Source organism: Notechis scutatus, chromosome 4 (assembly GCF_049901735.1).
Source record: "Notechis scutatus isolate UNSWTSFEM ecotype Mainland chromosome 4, rNotScu1.2, whole genome shotgun sequence".
Lineage (NCBI taxonomy): Eukaryota > Metazoa > Chordata > Lepidosauria > Squamata > Elapidae > Notechis > Notechis scutatus.
Window position 1 is genome coordinate 110,460,891 of NC_142012.1, and position 22,592 is coordinate 110,483,482.

At 41.5% G+C, this 22,592-nt stretch overlaps 1 protein-coding gene across 3 annotated transcripts in view; it reads right to left on the reverse strand.

Annotated features, from left to right (window-relative positions):
• The window catches only part of LOC113413228 (scavenger receptor cysteine-rich domain-containing protein DMBT1-like), a 56,770-nt gene extending 34,977 nt beyond the window's left edge, over positions 1–21,793 (reverse strand). For all 3 annotated transcript variants that reach the window (XM_087964376.1, XM_087964375.1, XM_087964377.1), the window contains exons 1-4: positions 21,620–21,793; positions 6,590–6,678; positions 3,564–3,605; positions 1,789–1,809 (exon numbers count right to left, since the gene is read on the reverse strand). In XM_087964376.1, coding sequence (XP_087820502.1) covers positions 1,789–1,809; positions 3,564–3,605; positions 6,590–6,638 — 112 coding nt within the window. In that variant the 5' untranslated portion in view covers positions 6,639–6,678; positions 21,620–21,793. The remainder of the gene's footprint in view (positions 1–1,788; positions 1,810–3,563; positions 3,606–6,589; positions 6,679–21,619) is intronic.
• Positions 21,794–22,592: the final 799 nt, after the last annotated feature.

Consider the following 22,592-nt stretch of genomic DNA (forward strand, 5'->3'; position numbering starts at 1 on the left):
AGAAATTTGAATCCCACCCCTGCACTAAACATAATATACTGTAAATCTTAACCTTTTGTTTCCATTCCTTCTTCCGACAGGTTAGTGGCCTGTTTTTGATGTGACAACAATAGATCTAGGCAGGATTACTTCAGATTATAGATGAGGCTCTTCTGTTCAAAAGCTCCCTGCACTACTAAGCTACTTTGTCAGAAAAAATGGTGGGATAGGTCTCTTTCCCTCAGACACTTAGTTTATGTTTTATTTTATTATTCAACATACTCCTACCAACTCTGGGTAACTCACAATTTAAAAAGTAAAGGGCAAAAGCATACAAAAATGTTATGGGTGGTCTGAATGAAAGATGCAAAAAGAAAGAAAGAAAGAAAGAAAGAAAGAAAGAAAGAAAGAAAGAAAGAAAGAAAGAAAGAAAGAAAGAAAGAAAGAAAGAAAGAAAGAAAGAAAGAAAAAAAAAAACATCCAACAGGATTCAACTATTGCCCTGATCAAAGTTTGGAAAGATAACTAGGACTTCAAAGGACTTCAAACTTAATCAGAGGGGGAACCTTTGGATTTAAGGAGAAGAAGGAAGATATAGTACCACAACAGAGAAGGGTCTAGTAGAGTCCCTCTTGATGGCACTGTCTTTTCAAGTAGTGCAGTTTCAGATGACTTGATAGAAATGTTGACTTGGACTTTGCTATCGGACTTTTTTTTTAAAAAAGGTAATTTTTAACTGGAGCGGTAGAATAGCAAGGACTGGTTATGTTTCCACCGCTATTGATTTGGGCTGGGAAAACAGATATTGCTGGAACAAAGCAGGGAATAACATTAGGGGAAATATGCTTCTCTTCACCATCTGACTGATAAATTCCATTCCTTTACAGTTTTAAGTAACATTTTCACTCCATGCCCCAATTCCATCCCCTCCCAAAATGCCTGCTTGTTTCTTTAGGAAAATAATTATTCTAAGTAGGTGTTACGTGCCTACCAGCATCTTGACGCTGTTGTGCTTGTTGGGTAACTGTTTACATATACATACACCTTCCATAAAGGCTTATCTTTAAAGCTTCTCTCTTCCCACCTCCATTTGAATGAAGAAGCCAATCTTTTCCTATAAAAGTCTTCCTCCTTAAAGAAGCCATGATTCAAAGGCCAAAGAGCAGTTAAAGGAAAGCAAACAGACAGAGGGCCAGAGTATGGTATGCTGACCAAAGAAGATTTGGATAATTGGAGTACTATATATGACATGGCAATTTTCTCTTGATCCTTAGGCCACTATAGCTTAATATTTTACACTTGTATAACATTATAAACTGACAGATTGTAAGCTGTTCAGAGTTTTGTGACAGCAAGTTGGGCAATATAATATATCAATACAATGTCTGGATTGCAAAAACCTAACTACTAGATGGCAGATAAGAATTCAATTTTTTTTAGTAGTCTAGCAGTCATCTGATTCTTACAGCTTGGTACTAGTAGCCTGGGTGTAGTCATTTTTATTCCTGAATTACTTTTTTTGTGACGATTTTTTGTAGGGCAAAGGCAACTTTATTTGTCACCTGTCTCATTTTCAAACCCTCTACTTCAAACTTTATTTGTTTAATGCAACCTTCTCAAATGGCAGTTTTCCAGATCAGGGCTCCCAGAATTCCAGTTGTGCATTTGTTGCACTTGGGAAGCAACTGGTTGACAAAGGCTGATATAATATAAATGATACCTATTATCTTGTAAGCAATTAAACCAAATAAAAAAAAATAAAAAAATAACAACTCTAACTCAAACCAACATAAATGTTTGAAAACTCACCATGATCAATTGGGGTTGAAACTGAAAAATAAAATAAAAAATACAACAATGATGTGCAGGAACATCTGTTATTGCAAACTTGCAGCAGATCAGACTTTGATTTTGTTCTTGTTAGAAATAATATTTCTTAATAATACATGAAAATGATTTATATTTCTCTAGAGAGAAACCTTATTTTTATAAGCAGTTAATTAATTAAATGAACTTTTAAATGTCCAGAATGCAAACATGAAAGGGATGGGGTTTGTGTTACAGTGCTACTTCCACTGTATTGCCTAAATTAATTCTCCTTGGTGGGCTTGCCTAATAGAAAGTTTGCAGATGTTCTGAATACCAACTTATACTGGGTTTGCTTAACATACACAAGCACCATGTTTGTGTTCAAACTTCGTATACTGTATGGTTATCCTTGTATGTGGTGGACCCATTGCTATTGCAGGTTTTTAAAGTAGCATTAAATATTTTTGGTTTTGTGGACCAAAGTAATTGTGATTTATTCAAAATCTATCATTAAAATAGCTCTGGAGTAGTGTGATGTATGAACATAGTTCTGAATAAATATAGCTGAGGATTTTATTTGAATATTTATAGGTTTAGACTCTACAGTTTCAGTAAACATGTCCACCTTTGGATGAATTTCATATTTTAAGACTTAATAATATGGATAATCTGTTCGGTCAAGTTTGATCAGTTGTGTGTCTGCTTGTCCCTTGCTCCTTATGGCTTCTAGCATTGAAGGGGTGTTCATCTGGGTCCATAAAGTTATATTTCTTCCTTGCAGGAAGATATGGTTCAAGCTTCAATAAAGTCTACAAACTAAAATGATTAAATTAGCAGTGGTAGTCTCTGAAGTGTCAAAGGGGTGTTAACTTTTATAGTTCAAGCCTTCTCTACCCTGATTTCATTTCTGTGTACAATTCAACTTTTGAAAAATGGTAAGCATACAATACTTCTCACTGTCTTGTATTAGAGATGCCAGTGAAAACCCAGTTATATATGTAGCTCAGGGTTGAATTGGGAAATACCAGTTGCACTGATGATATTACCTAGGTTGGATAATGAAACATCTGCAAGAAAACAACCAAGCTCAGAGAGCACCAAGGACCACTTAGTTCCTTTACACTGTAGCGATCCCCACATTATCAGGATTTAAGTCCCTGTGTTTGCAGTTACCCAAATATCCCTACAGAGGGGATATTATCTTGCTGGATAATAAAATGCAGTAGCTATGTGCACGCACACACAGACACATTCAGAAACATATCCTGAAACAGCCACCTGTGTCTGCAAAAATATATTTAATGGTTTGGAGGGAGAGTGTTTTGCATGCATTCCCATAAATTCTCAAGCTCCTTTTTCAAAATATTTGCAATTATCTCTTAATCATACAAAATAAGCCTCTGGTTCACGTCAGCTGAGTGCATATGATACTGGAGGGGGATTGATATGGTTTCATGAGAGTTGCAGTTCAGTCCAAAGCCAAATGTCGCAACAATCAGTTCTCTATTTGCATTAGTGCATGAGCTGATTCACACAAAAAGGCAATGCAAAAAGAATCAGGAAGTTGTGGAGAAATATTATCTGTGCTCTCTTAAAATTACATATTTGAAATTATGTTTGAGGCAAATCTAGAAGGAAATTTGCTTTAAACATATAGTACTATATTTTAGTACTAAATTATGAGGTATAAATATGTGCAAGCATGGCAGCAAGTGTCTCATCAGAATTTTCAGCAGCACAACAGCAGCAACAATATTATTTCAAAAAAGACTTACAGGCAGCAGCTGTTGTTCTTGCTGTTATTATTTCAGAATTACCTGTAGAAATAATATAATCAAAGTGTTAATGAGTTTAAATGTCATTGCAAAATATTTTTTCCAAAAGTTTTTTAAAGGAATATATCATGTAAACTAGAAGGTTTAGTGAATGCTTACAAACTACCCTGACAACTAAACCCTAACAATATAACCCAGCGTATTGCATGCTTTACTTATTTGTTTTATATTTTTTTCAAATAAGCAATTATGATGAATAAAATAATGCAAAGCAAGCACATAATTCAAGTAGCATGTGTGTATAATAGCAGTGAAGCGCAAGAAAGATATAAAAAGTCTCTTTCTGCCTTGCATACAAGCCAAATAACATAATACAAATCCAGATTCTCTTTAGCTGGCTTGGATAATATAAAGAAAAATTTCTCTTCCCATTGCCACTATTCCTGAAAAAAGGAAATAGTGATTCAAGCAGACAAAGTACTATGTCCAGACACCCTAAAATTTAGGAAATGTTTCCTCTTTACATAAAGGCTAAAATTGCAGGTGTATTTTCCTGATTTTGTACATTGGTGATGGCAGGAGAATGTGTCTAAATTAGAAAAGGAACATCAGTTCTGTATTATACGACAGATCAGCCTTCTCAAGTAATATCTGTTGTTGGTAGCTCAACATGCAAGCATATTAAATTGGAACTTGATCCAAGACCTTACTTCTTCTGAGCTGGGTCTAGTTTTTAACTCAATTGTTTTTTCTTGCAAAGATTCATAGGTGGCTGGAAAAAAAATAAGTTATAGTTATGCCTTTATTTCTTTCTTTAACATTTTGAAATATGTAATAGATGAACTCTGCATTGTTTGCAATAAAATCAAACAAAGTGCAAAATGAAAATCCCTATAAACTAGACAGCAACAAAACAGCCATTCAATATATAAAGAATATAAGTTAAAATGCAGTTACAATTAAGCAAATGCAAAATCCTGGGGGGGGGGGGGAATCTTCACCTGGCACCAAAATGATGCTAGGGGAGGCACCATTTAATGCTTCCATAGAAAGTCGTTCCAAGATTAGGACACCACCACAGAAAAAAGCTCTCTCTCTCTCTCTAAATTCCCACCTCTCTTTTTTTTTGGTGATAGGGGCTGGAGGAGAGCCTCGTTAGAGAAACACTCTTAAAATCTGGGCATGTCTATAAAGGAGAAGATGCTCCTTCAAGTAACATGGCCAAGTAAAGGCATTTAGGTTTTTAAAGGTTTTTTTAAAAAGACACTGTGGCTCTTTTTTATATGTTTACTGGGTCTGTAAACGTATCTTTCCCCCTTTTAGTTCTGCATTTGTCAAATTGTTCATTTTTATTTTATGTCTGTCTGTTTGAAAAAGGATTAATAACAATGTCAAATAAATAAATAAATAAATAAATAAATAAATGCAAGGTTGCTAAAGTGCATTTTATTCGGCATCAATTTTAGTGGGTGGCAATGGGATAGTACTTTTTTAACAGGGATTAGATTTTGTGTTTTAGGTAGGATGCTTTATTGAATTGTTATGGCATTTTTCAGTTTTTTGCTTGCAAACCATTTAGATATGTGGGTTGTGATGGTATATAAAATAAATAAATATAATAAACAATGTATAGGACCAGTGTGGTGTAGTGGTTTAGGTATCAGGCTAGAATAATCCCAGTCCCACTTTAGGCACAAAGCCATCTGGGTGACCTTGGGCTAGTCATTTTCTTTCAGCCCATGGAAGGAGGAAATGGCAAACCATTGAAAAACCTTGCCAAGAAAACTTCAGGGACTGGCCTAGGCAGTGTCCACAAATTGGACGTGATTTAATGGAAGAAAAAAAAAACAATTTATGTGACAACATATCATACAATATGTAATATCTGCAAGCAAACTTTGTATAGCTAGTAAGAAAATTCAAGAACCTAAAGACTAAAGTGGTCTTCTCATCCATTTTTCTAACCTTGGGCCAGTCCATCTCTCTCTCAGCCCAAGAAAGAGGCAATGGCTGATCGCTTCTGAAATCTTCCCAAGAAAAAATGCAGAGATTTCCCCAAAACTCAGCAATGATTTGAATCAGAACAGAAAAAAGGTATAACAGACACCTCATGGTCTGATTTCCATAACTGAAATATAATAATTATAAAATTTGTTTAAGGGAAAGAAGTAACATATTAGTACATGTTAGAAGTATCCACAGCTGCTCAGAATGAATGAACTTAGCGATATTGCAGGGAGCATCTTAATTTCAAAAGGTAGAAGTATGAATACAAGAAGCCAGCAGCATGGCTACATGAAAAGCTTAGGGAAGGTCTGAAAACACACAAAGCTGTAAAAAAGAGATGGACGAATAAACTACCAAAGAAAAGTACATACAGGTTGCCTGAAAGTGTAATGAATAAGTGCTCAGAATAAATAGAATATTATTCAAAGAATGTTCATCAATTGTTTCTCATGAGACTTGAGCGAGATATTGAATGTATTGATACAAGATTCAATCCTAATATCTGCACTGTTAAAAAAAACTTGGATAATAGAATTTATTAAAGATTAATAAAGTTGGTTAATAGACAGTTAATAAAGATTTAGCAAGAGGAGTTCTGATCACTGACAGATTCTTAACAGCTTAAAAGACATCCCCAAAATTATAGATGGTAGTTTGCTGGCTAAGGATATATTTAAAGTGAAACTTTGCAATAAAAGAAAAATAGTTTGCACAATTTGGAAGCTTAAGGGATGAGCAGAGATCATTTTCATGTATAAATCATTTAAATATACGATACATGATATACTTTCCTATAAAGCTGAATTCTAAAATGTAAAACTTTATATGGAATCTGAACTCTGCTTCATTTGCTTCCTAAGAGTGAACATTCTGGATTAATTGAAGATACACAGAATGCAGAGGTTCAGTTTTAGCCATGCCCTGTAATTTTTCAAAAAGTCCCATTTTGGAGACCTTGGATGATCCATCTACTACACTCTATTTCAATCACCCTGGAGAAGATTAAGCATAGAATTTACCTGCAAGCACTAACAGCATCACCCAAGATAGTATCATTGTGGTGTCCATCTTCCCAAACCTTCTGTCCCAGGTTCAGACACACCAGCACCTGAATTTAAAAGTTTGTGACAATGAGAGGTGTGGCTAATTGAGGTGTGGTTCATTGCCATAATCTTAAGACAATGCCTTTCAAGGATCAATATCTGCAATTCACATATATGCTCTATTTGTCTACCAACAAGGATAGCATTGCAGTGATAACAAGTTTCTATGACTTATAGAAAAGCATTGCCACATACTCAGTAAAAATGTAGGTTACTTCTTTTTGATCATAAACTATTTCCCTAGAGATAACAAAGCTCTTCAGATATGCCTAAGATTGAAAAGGCCAAAGAACAAACCATAATTAGACTTAAACGAGATAGGGTAGATCTGTGTAATCTGGTCATAGGGCAGCAGCAGTGTTGCCAACAAATATTTAAAGGTGTGGAAAATTATGATTTATTGTGTGTTTGACTCTTTTAAAAATATGAAACGTATCATTACTTTACAGTCTTGAAGCTGATGATAAAGGAAAAATAGAGACAGAAAATGAAATAATGTAAAAAAAAAAACTTAAAAAGGAGAATCTCTAGAAAGCTCATTTTCCCCTTACACTGTCCAGAGCCACTAATAACTACTTAAGTACAGGTAGTCCTTGACTTACAACTTACATTTCATTTGGTGACCATTCAAAGTTACAAAGGCACTGAAAAAAAGTGACTTATGACCATTTTCCTCAGTTACCACCTTTGCAGCATCCCCAGGGTCACATGATCAAAATTTGGATACTTGGCCATTGGTTCATATTTATTGTTTTGCATTGTCCCAGGGTCATGTGATTCCCTTTGCGACCTTCTGACAAGCAAAGCCAATGGGGGAATCCAGGTTCACTTAACAACCAGCTTACAAACTTATCAACTGCAGTGATTCACTTAACAACTGTGGCAAGAAAGGCAGTAAAATGGGGCGAAACTCGCTTAACAAATGTCTCACGTAACTTTGGACATTTTGGGCTCAATGGTGGTCATAAGTTGAGGACTGCCTGTATTTATACTTTTCTTGAAAATTGGACATTGTTGCTTATATTTATTTAAAGCGGATTATATGATATGTTTTAATTAATCTTGTAACACTTTTTTCTCAAAAAGTGGATTCCAAATATATGAGCTGCGGTGGTACAGCAGACTAACTCTGCCCACTGTCAGGAGTTCAATCCTGATTGGCTCAAAGTTGACTTAGCCTTCCATCCTTCTGAAGTGGGTAAAATGAGGGCCCAGATTGTTGGTGGCAATATGCTGACTCTGTAAATTGCTTAGAGATGGATGTAAAGCACTATGGAGTGGTATGTAAGTCTAAGAGCTATTGCTAAACTGTTGGGGGGATTCTTAAGTAGGCAGATCTTAAGTAAATAATATTTACTTTTTATTTACTATGAACATGCCACTCAACAGTCTCACTTCAGCTCAGATAAGTAAGGCTCTGAGTCAAGGGGCAGCCAACTTTATTTTTAAAAATGCAGGAAGAAAGTTACCATGGTATCTAAGCAAACTGCATCTCATTCATCCACAAGTTTAACAACTCTACTTGCTTTTTTAAAAAAATGGTTTGTGTTGTGTCCGGCGCAAGGAAGGAGACTCGGAGCCAGTGACTTAGTTCAGCTCATTTATTGGTCCCGAGAACGGCTCGCTCGAAAGGGGAAAAGCGGCGGCTTTTATTCTTTGGCCGCAGCGGCCGCGGCCAATGGCACCGCTTTGAATCTCCCGCGATTAGTTTCCACCAATCGCGGGAGATTCGCGGCGGGCCAATCCGTGCGGCTCACTCGGCCAATCAGTTCGCCACGCGTCTTGACCAAACGCCGCGCGGCGTTTACGAGTATGTAAATGACTGTACAGAACACCCCTCCCCTCTTGGTAGGGTCCTACGTAACGTAGTCCTGTAAGTAGGCGGGGCTTCGTATTTGTCTACTTGACCTGCGCAGGTTAGTTGGTGTTTGGCTCTCGGCCAGTTCGGTTGGGTTCTTTGTTGCTCTCTGCCTCGTCGATGGAACCGTCTGGACGGGTGAGCCGGGCCTTTCGTCGCAGCTCCCTCCCGGTCTACCCGGGTTGGTTGAGTTGCGGTTGTTGCCGCTCCCGCCTGGTCTTTCTGGGCTGGTTGAGCTGGCCTGGCTGCTTCTTCCTGGTGAGGTTTTGAGCTAGCTGTTTGTTGGTGAGTATTCCCAGTTTCTTTCTGGTGTGGGTTGGTTCTTGGGGTCTTCCCTCCCCTCTTGGTTTGTGTTGGGGGGTCCCCTTCTTTTTCTGGGTATGTGTTTGTGTCTGTTTGCGTGTCGGTTGTGTTTCCCATGGTTGTTCTTGACCTTAATTGGTCGATGTGTCGCTTCCATGCTCGTCCGTCGGTTGTTTGTAAACGGTACAAGCGGGGACCTGTCACCTGGGTTACGGTTGCTGGTATCCAAAGTGGGTCCCCGGTAAGGTTCCTTGCGTATACTGTGTCGCCTGGTTTAAATGTTCGGTCTTTGCTCGAGGAGTTTGGGGGATTTTCTGGGTTGTATGTGGGGTGCAGTCTGTCCAGTGGGGACCTTAATTTTCTCCCCATTAATAGTTCTGCCGGGCTTTTGTTAGTTGTTGTGTTCGGGGTTATGTGTTGTATCAGGAGCATTTTATTTATTTTTTCTTGGATTTCCCCGTTTTCTATTTTCTGGATTGTTTTTTTTGTAAATTGAACCATCCGTTCCGCCCTCCCGTTCGCTGCCGGATGTGCCGGCGCTGTCAACGCGTGTCGTATCCCCCGCTCCGCTAGGAATTTTTCGAATTCCAGCGAGGTAAATTGGGGCCCGTTGTCTGGGAGGCCGTGGGTTGCGAATAGCTTGCTGAGTTCTTTGGTGACGGCCTCCGTGGTGGTAGTTTTCATGTTGCTTACCTCCAACCAGTTGGAGTAAGCGTCTACCGTGATGAGGAAGGTGTGCCCTTTTGTGGGCCCGGCAAAAACTATGTGAATCCTGGACCATGGTCCCCTGGGGGTTTCCCATTCCAGGATTGGGGCGGCGGGAGGGCTGGGTCTGGTTTCCTGGCATCTGTTACATGCTGCCACCCAGGCCTCGATTTGTTTGTCCATCCCTGGCCACCAGGCGTAGCTCCTGGCTAAGGCCTTTGTTCTAACGATGCCCGGGTGCCCCTCATGCAACAATTCCAAAACCTTTCCCTGTAGTTTTTCCGGAATAACAACCCGGTCCCCCCAAAGTAAACACCCTTTTTGCACTGACAGTTCCGTTTGTCGGTTCCGGAATGTCCTGAAGGTCTCGTTGTCATCTTTTTCGGGCCACCCCTTCTCTACCCAATGCAATACCCGCGCCAGACGTTTGTCTTTATTAGTTTCACGGGCAATGTCTTACGCGGTTATGGGTAGATCGGGCAGAGTCTCTATGCTGAGGGTGGTCGTCGTGGGTGCTGGGTCGGTGTTGAAGTCTGGTAGCGGCGTGCGGCTCAGGGCGTCTGCGTGGGAGATCATCTTACCGGGTCGGTGTGTGAGCCGGTAGCTGTAGGCAGCAAGGAATTCAGACCACCTTGTCATTCTAGGGGATAGAATGTTCGGGGTGGCCCTGTTCCCTGCCAGGATTCCCAGCAGTGGCTTGTGGTCGGTGATGATGGTGAAGGCTCGGCCGTAGATGTACTCGTGGAACCTTTTGACAGTGGCAACGATGGCCAGGGCCTCTTTGTCCAGCTGACTGTAGTTCCTTTCCGGTTTGGTGAGGGTTCGTGAGAAGAAAGCGATGGGTGCTTCCTTTCTGTCGGGGAGAGTGTGGCTGAGGACGGCGCCGACGCCAAAGGGTGATGCGTCGCATGTGACAGCTAGCGGCAGGGTCTTGTTGTATTGGATGAGGACGGCATCCGAGGTGAGCAGGTCCTTGGTTTTGTTGAAGGCGGCTTCCTCGCGTTTCCCCCAAGTCCACAAAGCCGCCTTGTCCAGGAGCCTATGCAAAGGCTCTGCCGCGGTCGCCTTCTGGGGCAGGAAAACATTGTAAAAATTAAGCAGTCCTAGAAACGCCTGTAGCTCCGTTTTATTCTTCGCCCTGGGGGCTTCCTTGATCGCTCTGATTTTTTCCTCGGTTGGTTGAATCCCGTGCCGATCTAGGAGGTACCCCAGGAACTCGACCCTTTCGGTGTGTAACTGGCATTTTTCTTTTTTAACCTTCAGTCCCGCATTTTTGAATTTTGTTAGGACCTCCCTCAGGCGACCCTCTAGCTCTTTTTGGTTGGGTGCCGATACCAATACGTCGTCGAAGTAGGGCACCACCCCCTTGATGCTTTGCAGGAGTCTCTCCATGAGGCTCTGGAATATTCCAGGGGCCACGCTGACTCCAAACTGGAGTCTCTTACAATGGAAGGCCCCCCGGTGGGTGACTATGGTTTGCGCTTCGGCCGTTTCTGCGTCGACCGGTAGCTGCTGATAGGCTTGTGCCAGGTCGAGCTTCGCAAAGACCTTGCGTCCCCCCAGCGAGTGCAGGAGATGCTGCACTACTGGGACGGGGTAGGCGCTTTGTTGCAGGGCGCAATTGAGGGTGGCCTTATAGTCCCCACAGATCCTTAACGACCCATCGGGCTTGACCGGGTTGACTATGGGGGTCTCCCACCGGGCATGGTCGATTGGCTCAAGGACCCCTTGTTTGATGAGTTTGTCTATTTGCTCGTCGATTTTTGGCCGGAGTGCAAACGGTACTCGCCGTTGTTTTAGGCGAATGGGGGGAACGCTGGGGTCTAGGCTGAATGAGATAGGGGGCCCTCGGTACTTGCCTAGGGTGCTGTCGAACACTTCCTGGAAGTCTCTCGCGAGCTGTTCTTCCCAGTCGGCCTCCCCGACGTGGTCGATTCCGGTCACCTCGATTCCGAGTGGTGCGAACCACTGCAGTCCCAAAAGGCTAGGGCGGTCTCGGTCCACAATCGTCAGGGGAAGCCTTGCTGTTCGCCCCTTGAAAGTCACCTCAAATTGGCCTGTTCCGACTACCGGTATACGATTCCCTTGGTAGTCCTTGAGGATCAGGCTCTGGCTTTCCAGCCCCTTCCTGTGGATGGCGGGCACCAGGCGCTTTATTTCCCGCCATGCAACCATGGAGAGGTAGGACCCGGAGTCCACCTCCATTTTGCAGGGCTCGCCCTCGATGCCCACCTCCACATATACTTTTCGGGCGTCTGCGCTGGAGGAGTGGCCAATGACGACCGTCTGGTGGGTTTCCTCTCTCCGCCGGTTCCCGCCGTCCTCGTCGGCCCCGTCCGTCTCAGCTCCATCGGCTCTCGGCTTGGCGGTCTCTGGGCCTGGGGGGGGTGCCGTCTAGTCTCTGGTTGCTGTCGTCTTGCCGCTGGGGGCTGTAGTTCTTCTTGAGTCGGCAAACTCGGGCGATGTGGCCTCTTTTGTCGCAGTGCCGGCATATTGCGTCGAAGTCGGTTGCCCCGACTTACGACTCCGTCGATCACGCCGGTCCCGGTCCGCCTGGAGTCGATGCATGTCCTCTTCCCCGTCGGTGGTGTCGGAGGCGGAGTCGAGGTCGCCATGGTGTGTGGTGGTCTCTCAGCGGCTTGCTTCGGAGCGCGTCTCGGTTGCTGTGCCTGCCTCGGCGGTCGCGCTTTGGTCCCCGGCGTCGGATCTCCGCATTCGGGCCGCTGACTTCCTGGTGGCCTCGGCTGCGGTGGCGTCTGCGAGGGCGTCGGCGAGGGCGATGTCGCCTTTTGCCATCAATCGGCTCTGGAGGACTGGGTCTCTGAGTCCCAGGACGACGCGGTCTCGGAGAGCCTCGTCCATGTCCGTAAAGCCACACATGCCTCCGAGATTTCGCAGGGCGGCCACGAAATCTCCGATGCTCTTGCCCGCTCACTGGTCTCGACGATAGAAGTCGTGCCGCCGGATGAGGGTGGGCACGTCGGGGGCATAGTGGCTTCGGAGTAATGGCGCAAGGTCGGCCCAGTCCATTGTCTTGACGTCCTCTGGTTTCGCGAGGACTTTAGCCATTTGGAACACTGCGGGCCCGCAGTGCGTGAGGAAAACAGCCCTTTTCTTCTGCCCGTTTGCATCCTTCAGGTTGCTACTTTCGAGGAACATCAGGAATCGGTCGGTATACGATTCCCAATCCTCAGTAGCCGGGTTAAAAGGTGCGGGCAGTGCGATGCTGGCCATCTCGTCGGTCTCATTTCCTCCGGACACGTGTACGATGGGGATCAGGCTTGGAATCCCACCTTCGTCGCCAGTGTTGTGTCTGGCGCAAGGAAGGAGACTCGGAGCCAGTGACTCAGTTCAGCTCATTTATTGGTCCCGAGAACGGCTCGCTCGAAAGGGGAAAAGCGGCGGCTTTTATTCTTTGGCTGCGGCGGCCGCGGCCAATGGCACCGCTTTGAATCTCCCGCGATTAGTTTCCACCAATCGCGGGAGATTCGCGGCGGGCCAATCCGTGCGGCTCACTCGGCCAATCAGTTCTTGACCAATCGCCGCGCGGCATTTACGAGTATGTAAATGACTGTACAGAACAGTTTGTGTGTAGGCAGGGGAGGGCAGTTGTCTGGATTCTGGGGAAGACATTTAATCCAGATTAAACATAAAAGTGATCACCATGGATTAGAACAGTCGTCGCCAACCAGTGGGCCGGGGACCACTGGTGGTCTGTGAGAAAATTTTGGTAGTCCGCAGAGAAATGTCACCCCCAAAGCACCCCCCAAAGCAATTAATCCAGACCCGCAGGAACGAAGACTTTCATTGCTTGCATTGCGAAAAACACGAAATAGTGATGGGAGGGGGTAAAGGGTGGAGGGGGGAACTTGCCCCACTCACCCCTCATGCCTCGCCTGGCCACCAGGCTGCTTCTTTCCACTTCTTTCTTCTTCTGCTTTTGGCTGCATGCAAGGAAAGCAGCAAATGTCTTTCTTTCTCTCCCCCAAACTCCGCCAGCAATGAGTCTTTGGGACTCTGCAAGGCTTCCTGCTCCAAGAGGCTGCGCCGGCAAAAACTCATTTCTGGTGGAGTTTGGAGGAGAGAAAAAAAAGACTTCTGCTGCTTTCTTTGCATGAAGCCAAAAGAGTCTCTCTCTCTCTCCCCCCCAAGAACAGAGCTGGAGACGGTATCCTGCGATCCTAAATAAAGAATGGTCAATCGGTAGAAAAACGGGGTGGGGAATTTTCCTGCAGACTTTTTGGAGGATTTCCCCAGGGTCTCTAGTCCGCGGGATTTAAAATTATGAGTTTGATGGTCCCTGAGCTCTGAAAGGTTGGCGACCCCTGGATGAGAACTGTGTGAAACACTTGAGTAGGCCCTGTTTCAACCTCACAAGGATTGCTTCAAGTGCAGAACAGCCTTCTTGTGTTTCTATGCAGAAAAACTATCCTTCAAGTTTTTATGTATGGAGCTTGTCTTTCCTCTTACTCCCTTTTGTTCATATTCTTGTGTACTCTTGGTGCATTCCATGGCATATTAGCTTGCAAGGGAGTTTTTGAAATTATTGTCATTTTTCCCTGTTTGCTTTTCATAAGCTTTAACTTATTAAAAAATGGTGTATGGGTTGTATATTTGTATTTAACAAAGGGAGTGTGCATGTCATATGATTCCTTTTTGTTTTGCAATGACCTCTTTAAGATGTAAATATTTTACTTAGGCAGAATAGCTTCCTTCTTTCTTTCTTTCTTTCTTTCTTTCTTTCTTTCTTTCTTTCTTTCTTTCTTTCTTTCTTTCTTTCTTTCTTTCTTTCTTTCTTTCTTTCTTTCTTTCAGCATTTGCAATGTTTGAGTGACATGGCCATAGGTGTATATTATAGGCCACCCAATCAAGCAGAAAAAATAGATGTCCTTTTTGCCAGCCAACTAACAAACATATGCAGGAAACACACAACAATAGTAATGGGAGACTTCAATTATCGTGATATCAATTGGAAAACTAATTCTGCACCAAGTGAGAAATCAAACAAGTTTCTAACCAACATAGCTGACAACTTTGTTGTCCAAAAGGTAGAGGGTGAAACTAGAGGGACAGCCGTACTGGACTCAATTCTTACAAACAGAGAAGAAGTAATAGAGGGAGTTGAAACTGCAGGAACCTTGGGTGAGAGTGACCATGTCATACTAGAATTCAACATAACACAAACACAAGCAACAGAACATAATTATACCAGAGTCTTGGATTTTAAAAGAGCTGATTTCAATCAACTCAGAGAGAACTTGGGAAATATTCCACGGATGAAAATCCTAAAGGGGAAAACAACTCAAGAATAATGGGAAACTCTAAAAAGTATGATCATAGAAGCCCAGACCAGCACAATACCACTGAGAAAGAAAAACAAGAAATCCAAGAAGAAACCAGCATGGCTGCACAAAGATCTCTCTGGCAAATTGAAAGAAAAAAAGGACAAGTACAAAAAATGGAAAGAAGGACATACAACTAAGGCAGAATATCAGCTGATAGCCAGAATCTGCAAAGATGAAGTCAGGATAGCAAAGGCGCAGAACGAACAAAGACTTGCAACAAAAGTCAAAGATAATAAAAAAAGTTTCTTCCAACATATAAAGAACAAGAAAAAAATCAAGGAAACAGTCGGTCCACTAAAGAGAGAAGATGGCAGGGAAGTAACAGGCAACAGAGAGAAGGCAGAACTGCTTAACTCATTCTTTGCATCTGTCTTCACGCAAAAAGAAACTATAGCTCAGCCCACCAAAAACATAACTGTAAAAGACAGACCAGAAATAAAAGTTAAAATAAGCAAAAAAATAGTAAGAGAACACCTGTCTGATCTTGATGAAAACAAATCACCAGGGTCTGATGGATTACATCCCAGAGTTTTAAAGGAGCTGGCAGAGGTCATCTCAGAACCACTGCACCATATCTTTCAAAAATCCTGGAGCACCGGGGAACTACCAGAGGACTGGAAAAGAGCTGATGTGGTTCCCATCTTCAAAAAAGGAAAAAAAACAGACCCAGGAAACTATAGACCAATCAGCCTAACATCAATACCTGGGAAGATACTGGAACAGATAATAAAAAAACAGATCTGCCAACATCTAGAAACAAGTAAAGTAATAACTAGCAGTCAGCACGGGTTTGTTAAAAACAGATCATGCCAAACCAATCTTATTTCATTCTTCAACACAGTGACTAAATTAGTAGACCAGCAAAATACTGTGGACATAATATATTTAGATTTCAGCAAGGCATTCGGTAAAGTAGACTACAACCTACTTCTTAGTAAGCTAGAAAAGTGGAATAGATATTACCACCACTAGATGGATTTGCAACTGGCTGGCAAACCGTACTCAAAGAGTAGTCCTTAATGGGTCTAAGTCTACATGGAGGGAAGTAAGCAGTGGGGTGCCACAAGGTTCCCTCTTAGGCCCAGTACAATATCTTCATTTAGATGAGGGTATAGAAGGGGAACTTGCCAAATTTGCAGATGATACTAAGCTGGCAGGAATAGCTAACACCCAAGAAGATAGGCTCAAGATCCAGATGGATCTTGACAGACTAGAACACTGGGCCATATCTAATAAAATGAAATTCAATGTAGAGAAAAGTAAAGTCCTACACTTAGGCAAGATAAACCAAAAATATACATATAGACTGGGTGAAACCAGGCTCAATAGCAGTAACTGTGAGAGGGATCTTGGAGTCCTAGTGGACAACCAGCTAAATATGAGCCAGCAGTGTGCAGAAGCAGCCAAAAAAGCTAATGCAATCCTAAATTGTATTAACAGAGGGATACAATCAACATCAAGGGAAGTACTAATACCACTCTATAAAGCCTTAGTAAGACTATACCTAGAGTACTGCATCCAGTTTCGTTCACCACATTATAAAAAAGATGTTGAGACTCTAGAAAAAGTACAGAGAAGAACAACCAGGATGATTTGGGGACTGGAGGCTAAAACATACAACGAATGGTTGCAGAAACTGGGCCTGACTAGTCTAGTAAAGAGAAGGACCAGGGGAGACATGATAGTGGTCTTCCAATATTTCAGGGGCTGCCACAGGGAGGAAGGGGTCAAGCTGTTTTCCAAAGCGCCTGTAGGCCAGACAAGGAATAATGGATGGAAACTGAACAAGGAGAGATTTAACCTGGAAATAAGGAGAAACTTTCTGACAGTGAGAACAATCAACCAATGGAACAGCTTGCCTCAGAAGCTGTGGGAGCGCCATCACTTGAGACTTTCAAGAAGAAATTGGACCGCCATTTGTCAGAAATGGTGTAGGGTCTCCCACTTGGGTGGGGGGGTTGGACTAGATGACCTACAAGGTCCCTTCCAACTCTGATTATCTGTACCTTCAACACTCTGATTTCTGGGATTATGGTATGCTGATCAATTTGACATAAGAATCATGGTTTAATTTTGAATACAGCATAAAGATCCCAGGATTTTTAATCTGGAGGAGGAGACAGGATTTTCCAAGACTTAATCATTCCCCATACTTCTGGAAGGCTTGCAAGTGGATTCAAACACTTTTAGAGACTGAAAGGTACCCCTCCCCTTGCACAGGTCACTGGATTATTTCATCAAACCAAACATCTCACAGCCTACACTTTGTCCACTCCACACTGCAGGAGTGATGCTAGTGATATATCAAGCATATATCAATGATGCTAGTGATACATCAACTCATGGACCCTATTTATAACCAGTTGTTAGATTTATATATCAAACGGAGGAACACTAAAGATATTCTGTGTACTGAGTGCTATTTCTAGTAGCAGACCCTTTTGGGTTACTGAAGACTTATATACACTCAATTTATCCTGGATTGGATGCAGCAATATTAATGTTAGAGCCATGGCTTTAACTGTCTGTGAAAACTTGCTGTCTCTCCAAGTCTTTTGAAAAATTGATCTATGGTGTGGGACAAGAACTGTTTAGTAAAGCTGAAGAGTTTCTAGAGATTTACTATACAGATCCTCATACCTGATTATCATCTATTTAGAAGTTTTGTTTTGATCTAGAGTTTAGCATTGTTTCAAAATTCTACACTCAAAACAAGTCTATAAAACAGATTTTCTTCAGAGTGGAGGAACTTCTTGGTAAAGAAAAGAAGTTTTCAAATCTTTGACCCACAGATAAGTAGCCCATTATGCTTGAGGATAGAGGAATAAAGTTGCCAGCTTGAGGAAATGGACTACCTAGAACAGGGGTGTCAAATTCACATCGTCATGGCGGCATCATGTGACAAATCGGGACTTTTTCCTCCTTCACTAAACCGGGCATGGGTGTGGTCAGCACGTGACACATCTGTAAGTTTGACAGCCCTGACCTAGAAGAACAGTAGAATCTCTCTCTTCTGTTCTCCTGCTTTAATATGCAGCCATGCCCATCCAATGATCAATTGTCTGGCAACATGGTTTGAAAACAGATTTATTGTTTTCTGAAAAAGGAGTAAAGCATGCAGCTGACAGGTGATTGAATGGGGGATACTATATCATAAGGTGGAAGAGTCAATTCATTCAAAACTCTCTGAAAGAGTCAACTATCCCATTAACTATGTGAGTTCCTGACTTTGTCAAGTTGCAGTCCATCTCTGATATTCCTGTCTCATTTTAAAAAAATAGGACCAGTGACATGTACCCTGGACCTGGTAGAGGATGTGGGTTCAGCACCAGGCCAAAGTGCCAATAGATTATGGGCTAATTCTACCCACAAACACAAACTCACTGATCAATAGTGACAACCGATCACCTAACTTTGCTGCTGCTAGGTGGATTTGGCAAATTGACATGTAATTCTTTTCCTGAAACAGCTGCTGGTTGCTCTCAAAGGGAAAACACAGGCCTAGCTAACCCAGGGGTGTCAAACTCACATTGTCATGGCAGCATCACATGAAGTATTGGGACTTTCTTCCCATTTGCTAAACTGGGCATGGGCAGATGCGTCACACACTGGCCTGTGGGCTGGGAGTTTGATAGCCCTGAGCTAACCAAAGACTAAGGCTATCTAATGCATGGGCTGAATAGACAATGAGGGCAACTTAATGGGGACTTAGAAGAATAAAGGGGTCACCAGGAAACGTTTTCACAATGGTAAGATGCAAATGAGAAAAAGCCCAGTAAAAGAAGGAATAGAGGTTAACAAGAGCAAAGAAAAATGGCATTATCTGAAAAATCCTAGCTATGTGAAAACTGAAGCGCAAAGTCAAATAAAAAAAAAACTGTCACAGACAATGGAGGGGATCTATCTAAGGAGATCCATAGCAGATGAAACAGTTATCAAAAGATGTTCCAGCCAATTGAAGGGAACATAGTGTTTTTAAGACTCCAAGTTTGGCACCTGACTGATAGAGGAGAAAAGCAACTTCTGACAGAAGAAAATTCAAAAAGGAATGGAAATGTTGGCAGTCAATAAGAATAAACAAGTGATCTCCTTCCTTTCTTTGGAGGAATACAGGAAAAGTGTTTATTTCAGTGTTTTATTCTGACAATTTTTAGCATACATTATAACATGTCAGCTCTGCTACTAAAGAGAATAAGTCAGTGGTGTCTGGAAGCTAAGGTTGGCTGAGGGATATTGGAGGTCAAGGCTCTTTGTGCCTATTAGCTTAAATCAAATCATAACTTCAAATTTCAAATCTCCAGTTCAAGTCAGTTGGGTCCAGTTTGTGTAGACATAATAAAATGCACAGTAAACAGTATCAAACAGGCTTGCAAATAAATCAGCTAAATATAGGTATTAAATATAGGTATATATAGGTATATATTGGGGCACTGCTATCATGTCTCCCCTGGTCCTTCTCTTCACTAGACTAGCCATGTTCAGTTTCTGCAACCGTTCATCATATGTTTTAGCCTCCACTCCTCTAATTGTCATGGTTGCTTTTATATCTAGTGAACCTTAGTGTTGTGTGGGTACATTTTGTGTCCTATTGTACTCATATCTTGCCTTCATACATAAGGAAATTGATTAAAATCCTCACCTTTCAACGAGTTAATCATACTTAGAAGTCTTTTATAAACAAGCAATGCAAGCAAGCTCTGAGATAAAAAAAAACAACCTTTCACATACACTTTGCAAAATGGGACAAAGTTTAAGGTAGAAGATCATCCTTTTTAAAGAATCAGTTCCTTGTGTATTCTTAAAGCCTCTCTGCATATATTCTTCTTCTGTGATGCATCACTTTCAACAAAATGAGCATATGATTATACATCCCAAAAATGCACATTAGCCCCTGTGAACTGGCAGTTGAAGAGGTCTGTCTCTATTTCCACATGTTAGTAACTTGACAGCTACAAAATGTACATTAAGAATTTGAACAGAGATATTCTTTGAAGGGAATTCTTTCACAGATATTCTAAATAAATAATAAGTATTTTGGGATGTATAATCATATTGTATCCAGTTTTGGTCTCTATGTTATAAAAAAGATGTTGACATTCTAGAAAAAAGTATAGGGGGCCGGAAGCTAAACGGTTGCAGGAATTGGGTATGTCTATTTTAATGAAAAAAGGACTAGGGGTAATCTAAGGGGCTGCCACAAAGAGGGGGGTCAACATATTCTCCAAAGCTCTTGAAGGCAGGACAAGAAACAATGGATGGAAACTAATCAAGGAGAGAAGCAACTTAGAACTAACAAGAAGTTCTGTTAAATAACAATATTGTTAAATAACAATATTGCAACCCAACAGGACAGACACAGACTTCAAAGGATAATTAGGACTGCAGAAAAAGCAATTGCTACTAACCTGCCTTCAATCGAGGACCTATATACTGCACAAGTCAAAAAAGAGGGCTGTGAAAATATTTATAGACCCCTCACATCCCAGACATAAACTGTTTCAACTCCTTCCCTCAAAACAACGCTATTGAGCACTGCACACCAGAACAACTAGACACAAGGACAGTTTTTTCCCCAATGCTATCACTCTGCTAAACAAATAATTCCCTCAACACTGTTCAACTATTACAAAGTCTGCACTACTATTAGTGTTAATCTTCTCATCACTCCTTATCACCCATCCCCTCCCACATGTGACTGTATGACTGCAATTTTGTCACTTGTATCCTTATGATTTATATTGATTGTTTCGTAGTTATGATTTGATTGCTTATTGTACCCTATGACTATCATTAAGTGTTGTACCTTATGATTCTTGACTTTTGATTAATGTATCTTTTCTTTATGTATACTGAGAGTATTTGCACCAAGACAAATTCCTTGTGTGTTCAATCACACTTGGCCAATAAAGAATTCTATTCTATTCTATTCTATTCTATTCTATTCTATTCTATTCTATTCTAGTCTAGTCTATTCTAGTCTATTCTAGTCTAGTCTATAAGAGAGTTTCACACACATTACAGTACTACCCACTGAAAATGATAGATAAATTTATTTGACTGCCACAAATAAATCTAATTATTTTTTTGGGCAAAAAGTAAATATGCCACTCTGATTCAAGTCTGATGAACTTTTCAAAATCTCGGATAGGTAGCTGCTTTTTGTGACTTTCACAAGCAAAAAGAAAAACAAGGACAACAGCAAAATGTGTCTGCATTCCCACTCCTGGTCAGCTTGGAAAAAAAAAATTAAAAGTCCCCTCGCTTTTCGTGACCAAAAGAAAATCCTAGAAATTCTGACCCACAGTTTGAGAAACTCCACCTTTGATCATAAATCAAACCTCCCCAAAATTTACCACTTTTGTACCACCTGTATATAAAAAAACTTCTAATAAAGGATAATCCATATTATATATTTTATAACAGTGATACCCATGCCAACTCACTAAACCGATCTAAAATTAAGGGTGCCTAGCATTTCCCAAATATGTTAACATATCAATGTGGAGAAACATTAGTAATTTCAGGAATGAAAGTGCAGCATTCAAAACAGAGCAAGCAAAGCATGGCTCTAATTCCAACTCACCCACCTAAAAAATGCATGTTTTATTTGTCTAAAAATGCAGGAAGATCGTGTTTTCCCTTCATATGGGAACTAAAACAGAAGAGGCTAAGTAAAGAAAACCACCAAGTAAAAATAGTCACATTTCCTTCTTCTCAGGGTGAACTTTTACCTACCTTATCTAAAGGTGAGACTAGTAAGCAGATTTTATGACCGCAGGAAAGGAGCGTGTTCTTTCTAATGGATTTATAGTTAGTCTGATTGTAAGACTCAAGGATAGTCAAAATGCATCAGCAGGCAGCAATCAGATCACCATTCCAACCGCTAGCTAAAAATAGCATCCTCTGGGCAAACATTTAGAAAAGTACGAAGTCCAATAATTGTATATCAGCACGGTCACAGTCCTACATGGTATTGCTAATTCCAAATTGAAAGTACGTTACATTTCAAAACTAATAATGATTGACATATTTCCCCAAATTTTACAGGTAAATCTGGCCCCAGTATGAATTTTCTTTTACAAAGGAGAGCATTTCATAGAATTATAGTTAATATATTGATATATATTCTATATATTAACATTATGAATTCGGATAGAGAAATGGACATCGCCAATGAATTCGGAGCACATGGATATGTTTAGGAGGGCACTGACTTTTCGACAGTGGCTTATCTTTATTTCCCAGTAAAATACATAGAAAAATCTCATTGACTGGAAAATCCACTGGGGGTTAGAGTTAGGCCCCCATAAATTCGGACAGAAAAATGGAAATCACCAATGGATTCGGAATGCATATATATGTTTAGTAGGGCACTTTTCAAATCTGGCTTATCTGCCTTTCCTGGTAAAATATATGGAAAAATCACACCAAGGATTAGGGTTATGCCCCCATTAATTCAGACAGAAAAATTGACAGTGAACTTGCAGCACATGGGTATTTTTAAGAGGGCACTGATGTTTCAAGTCTAGCTCATCCCCACTTCCTAATAAAATGCATGGAAAAATCCCATTGGCAGGAAACTCCACTTAGTGTTAGGGTTTGGCCTCCATGAATAGGGACAGAAAAATGGACATCCCCAACAAATTCGGAGTGCATGGGTATGTTTACAAGGGCACTAACTTGTTGAGTCTGGCTTATCTGCATTTCA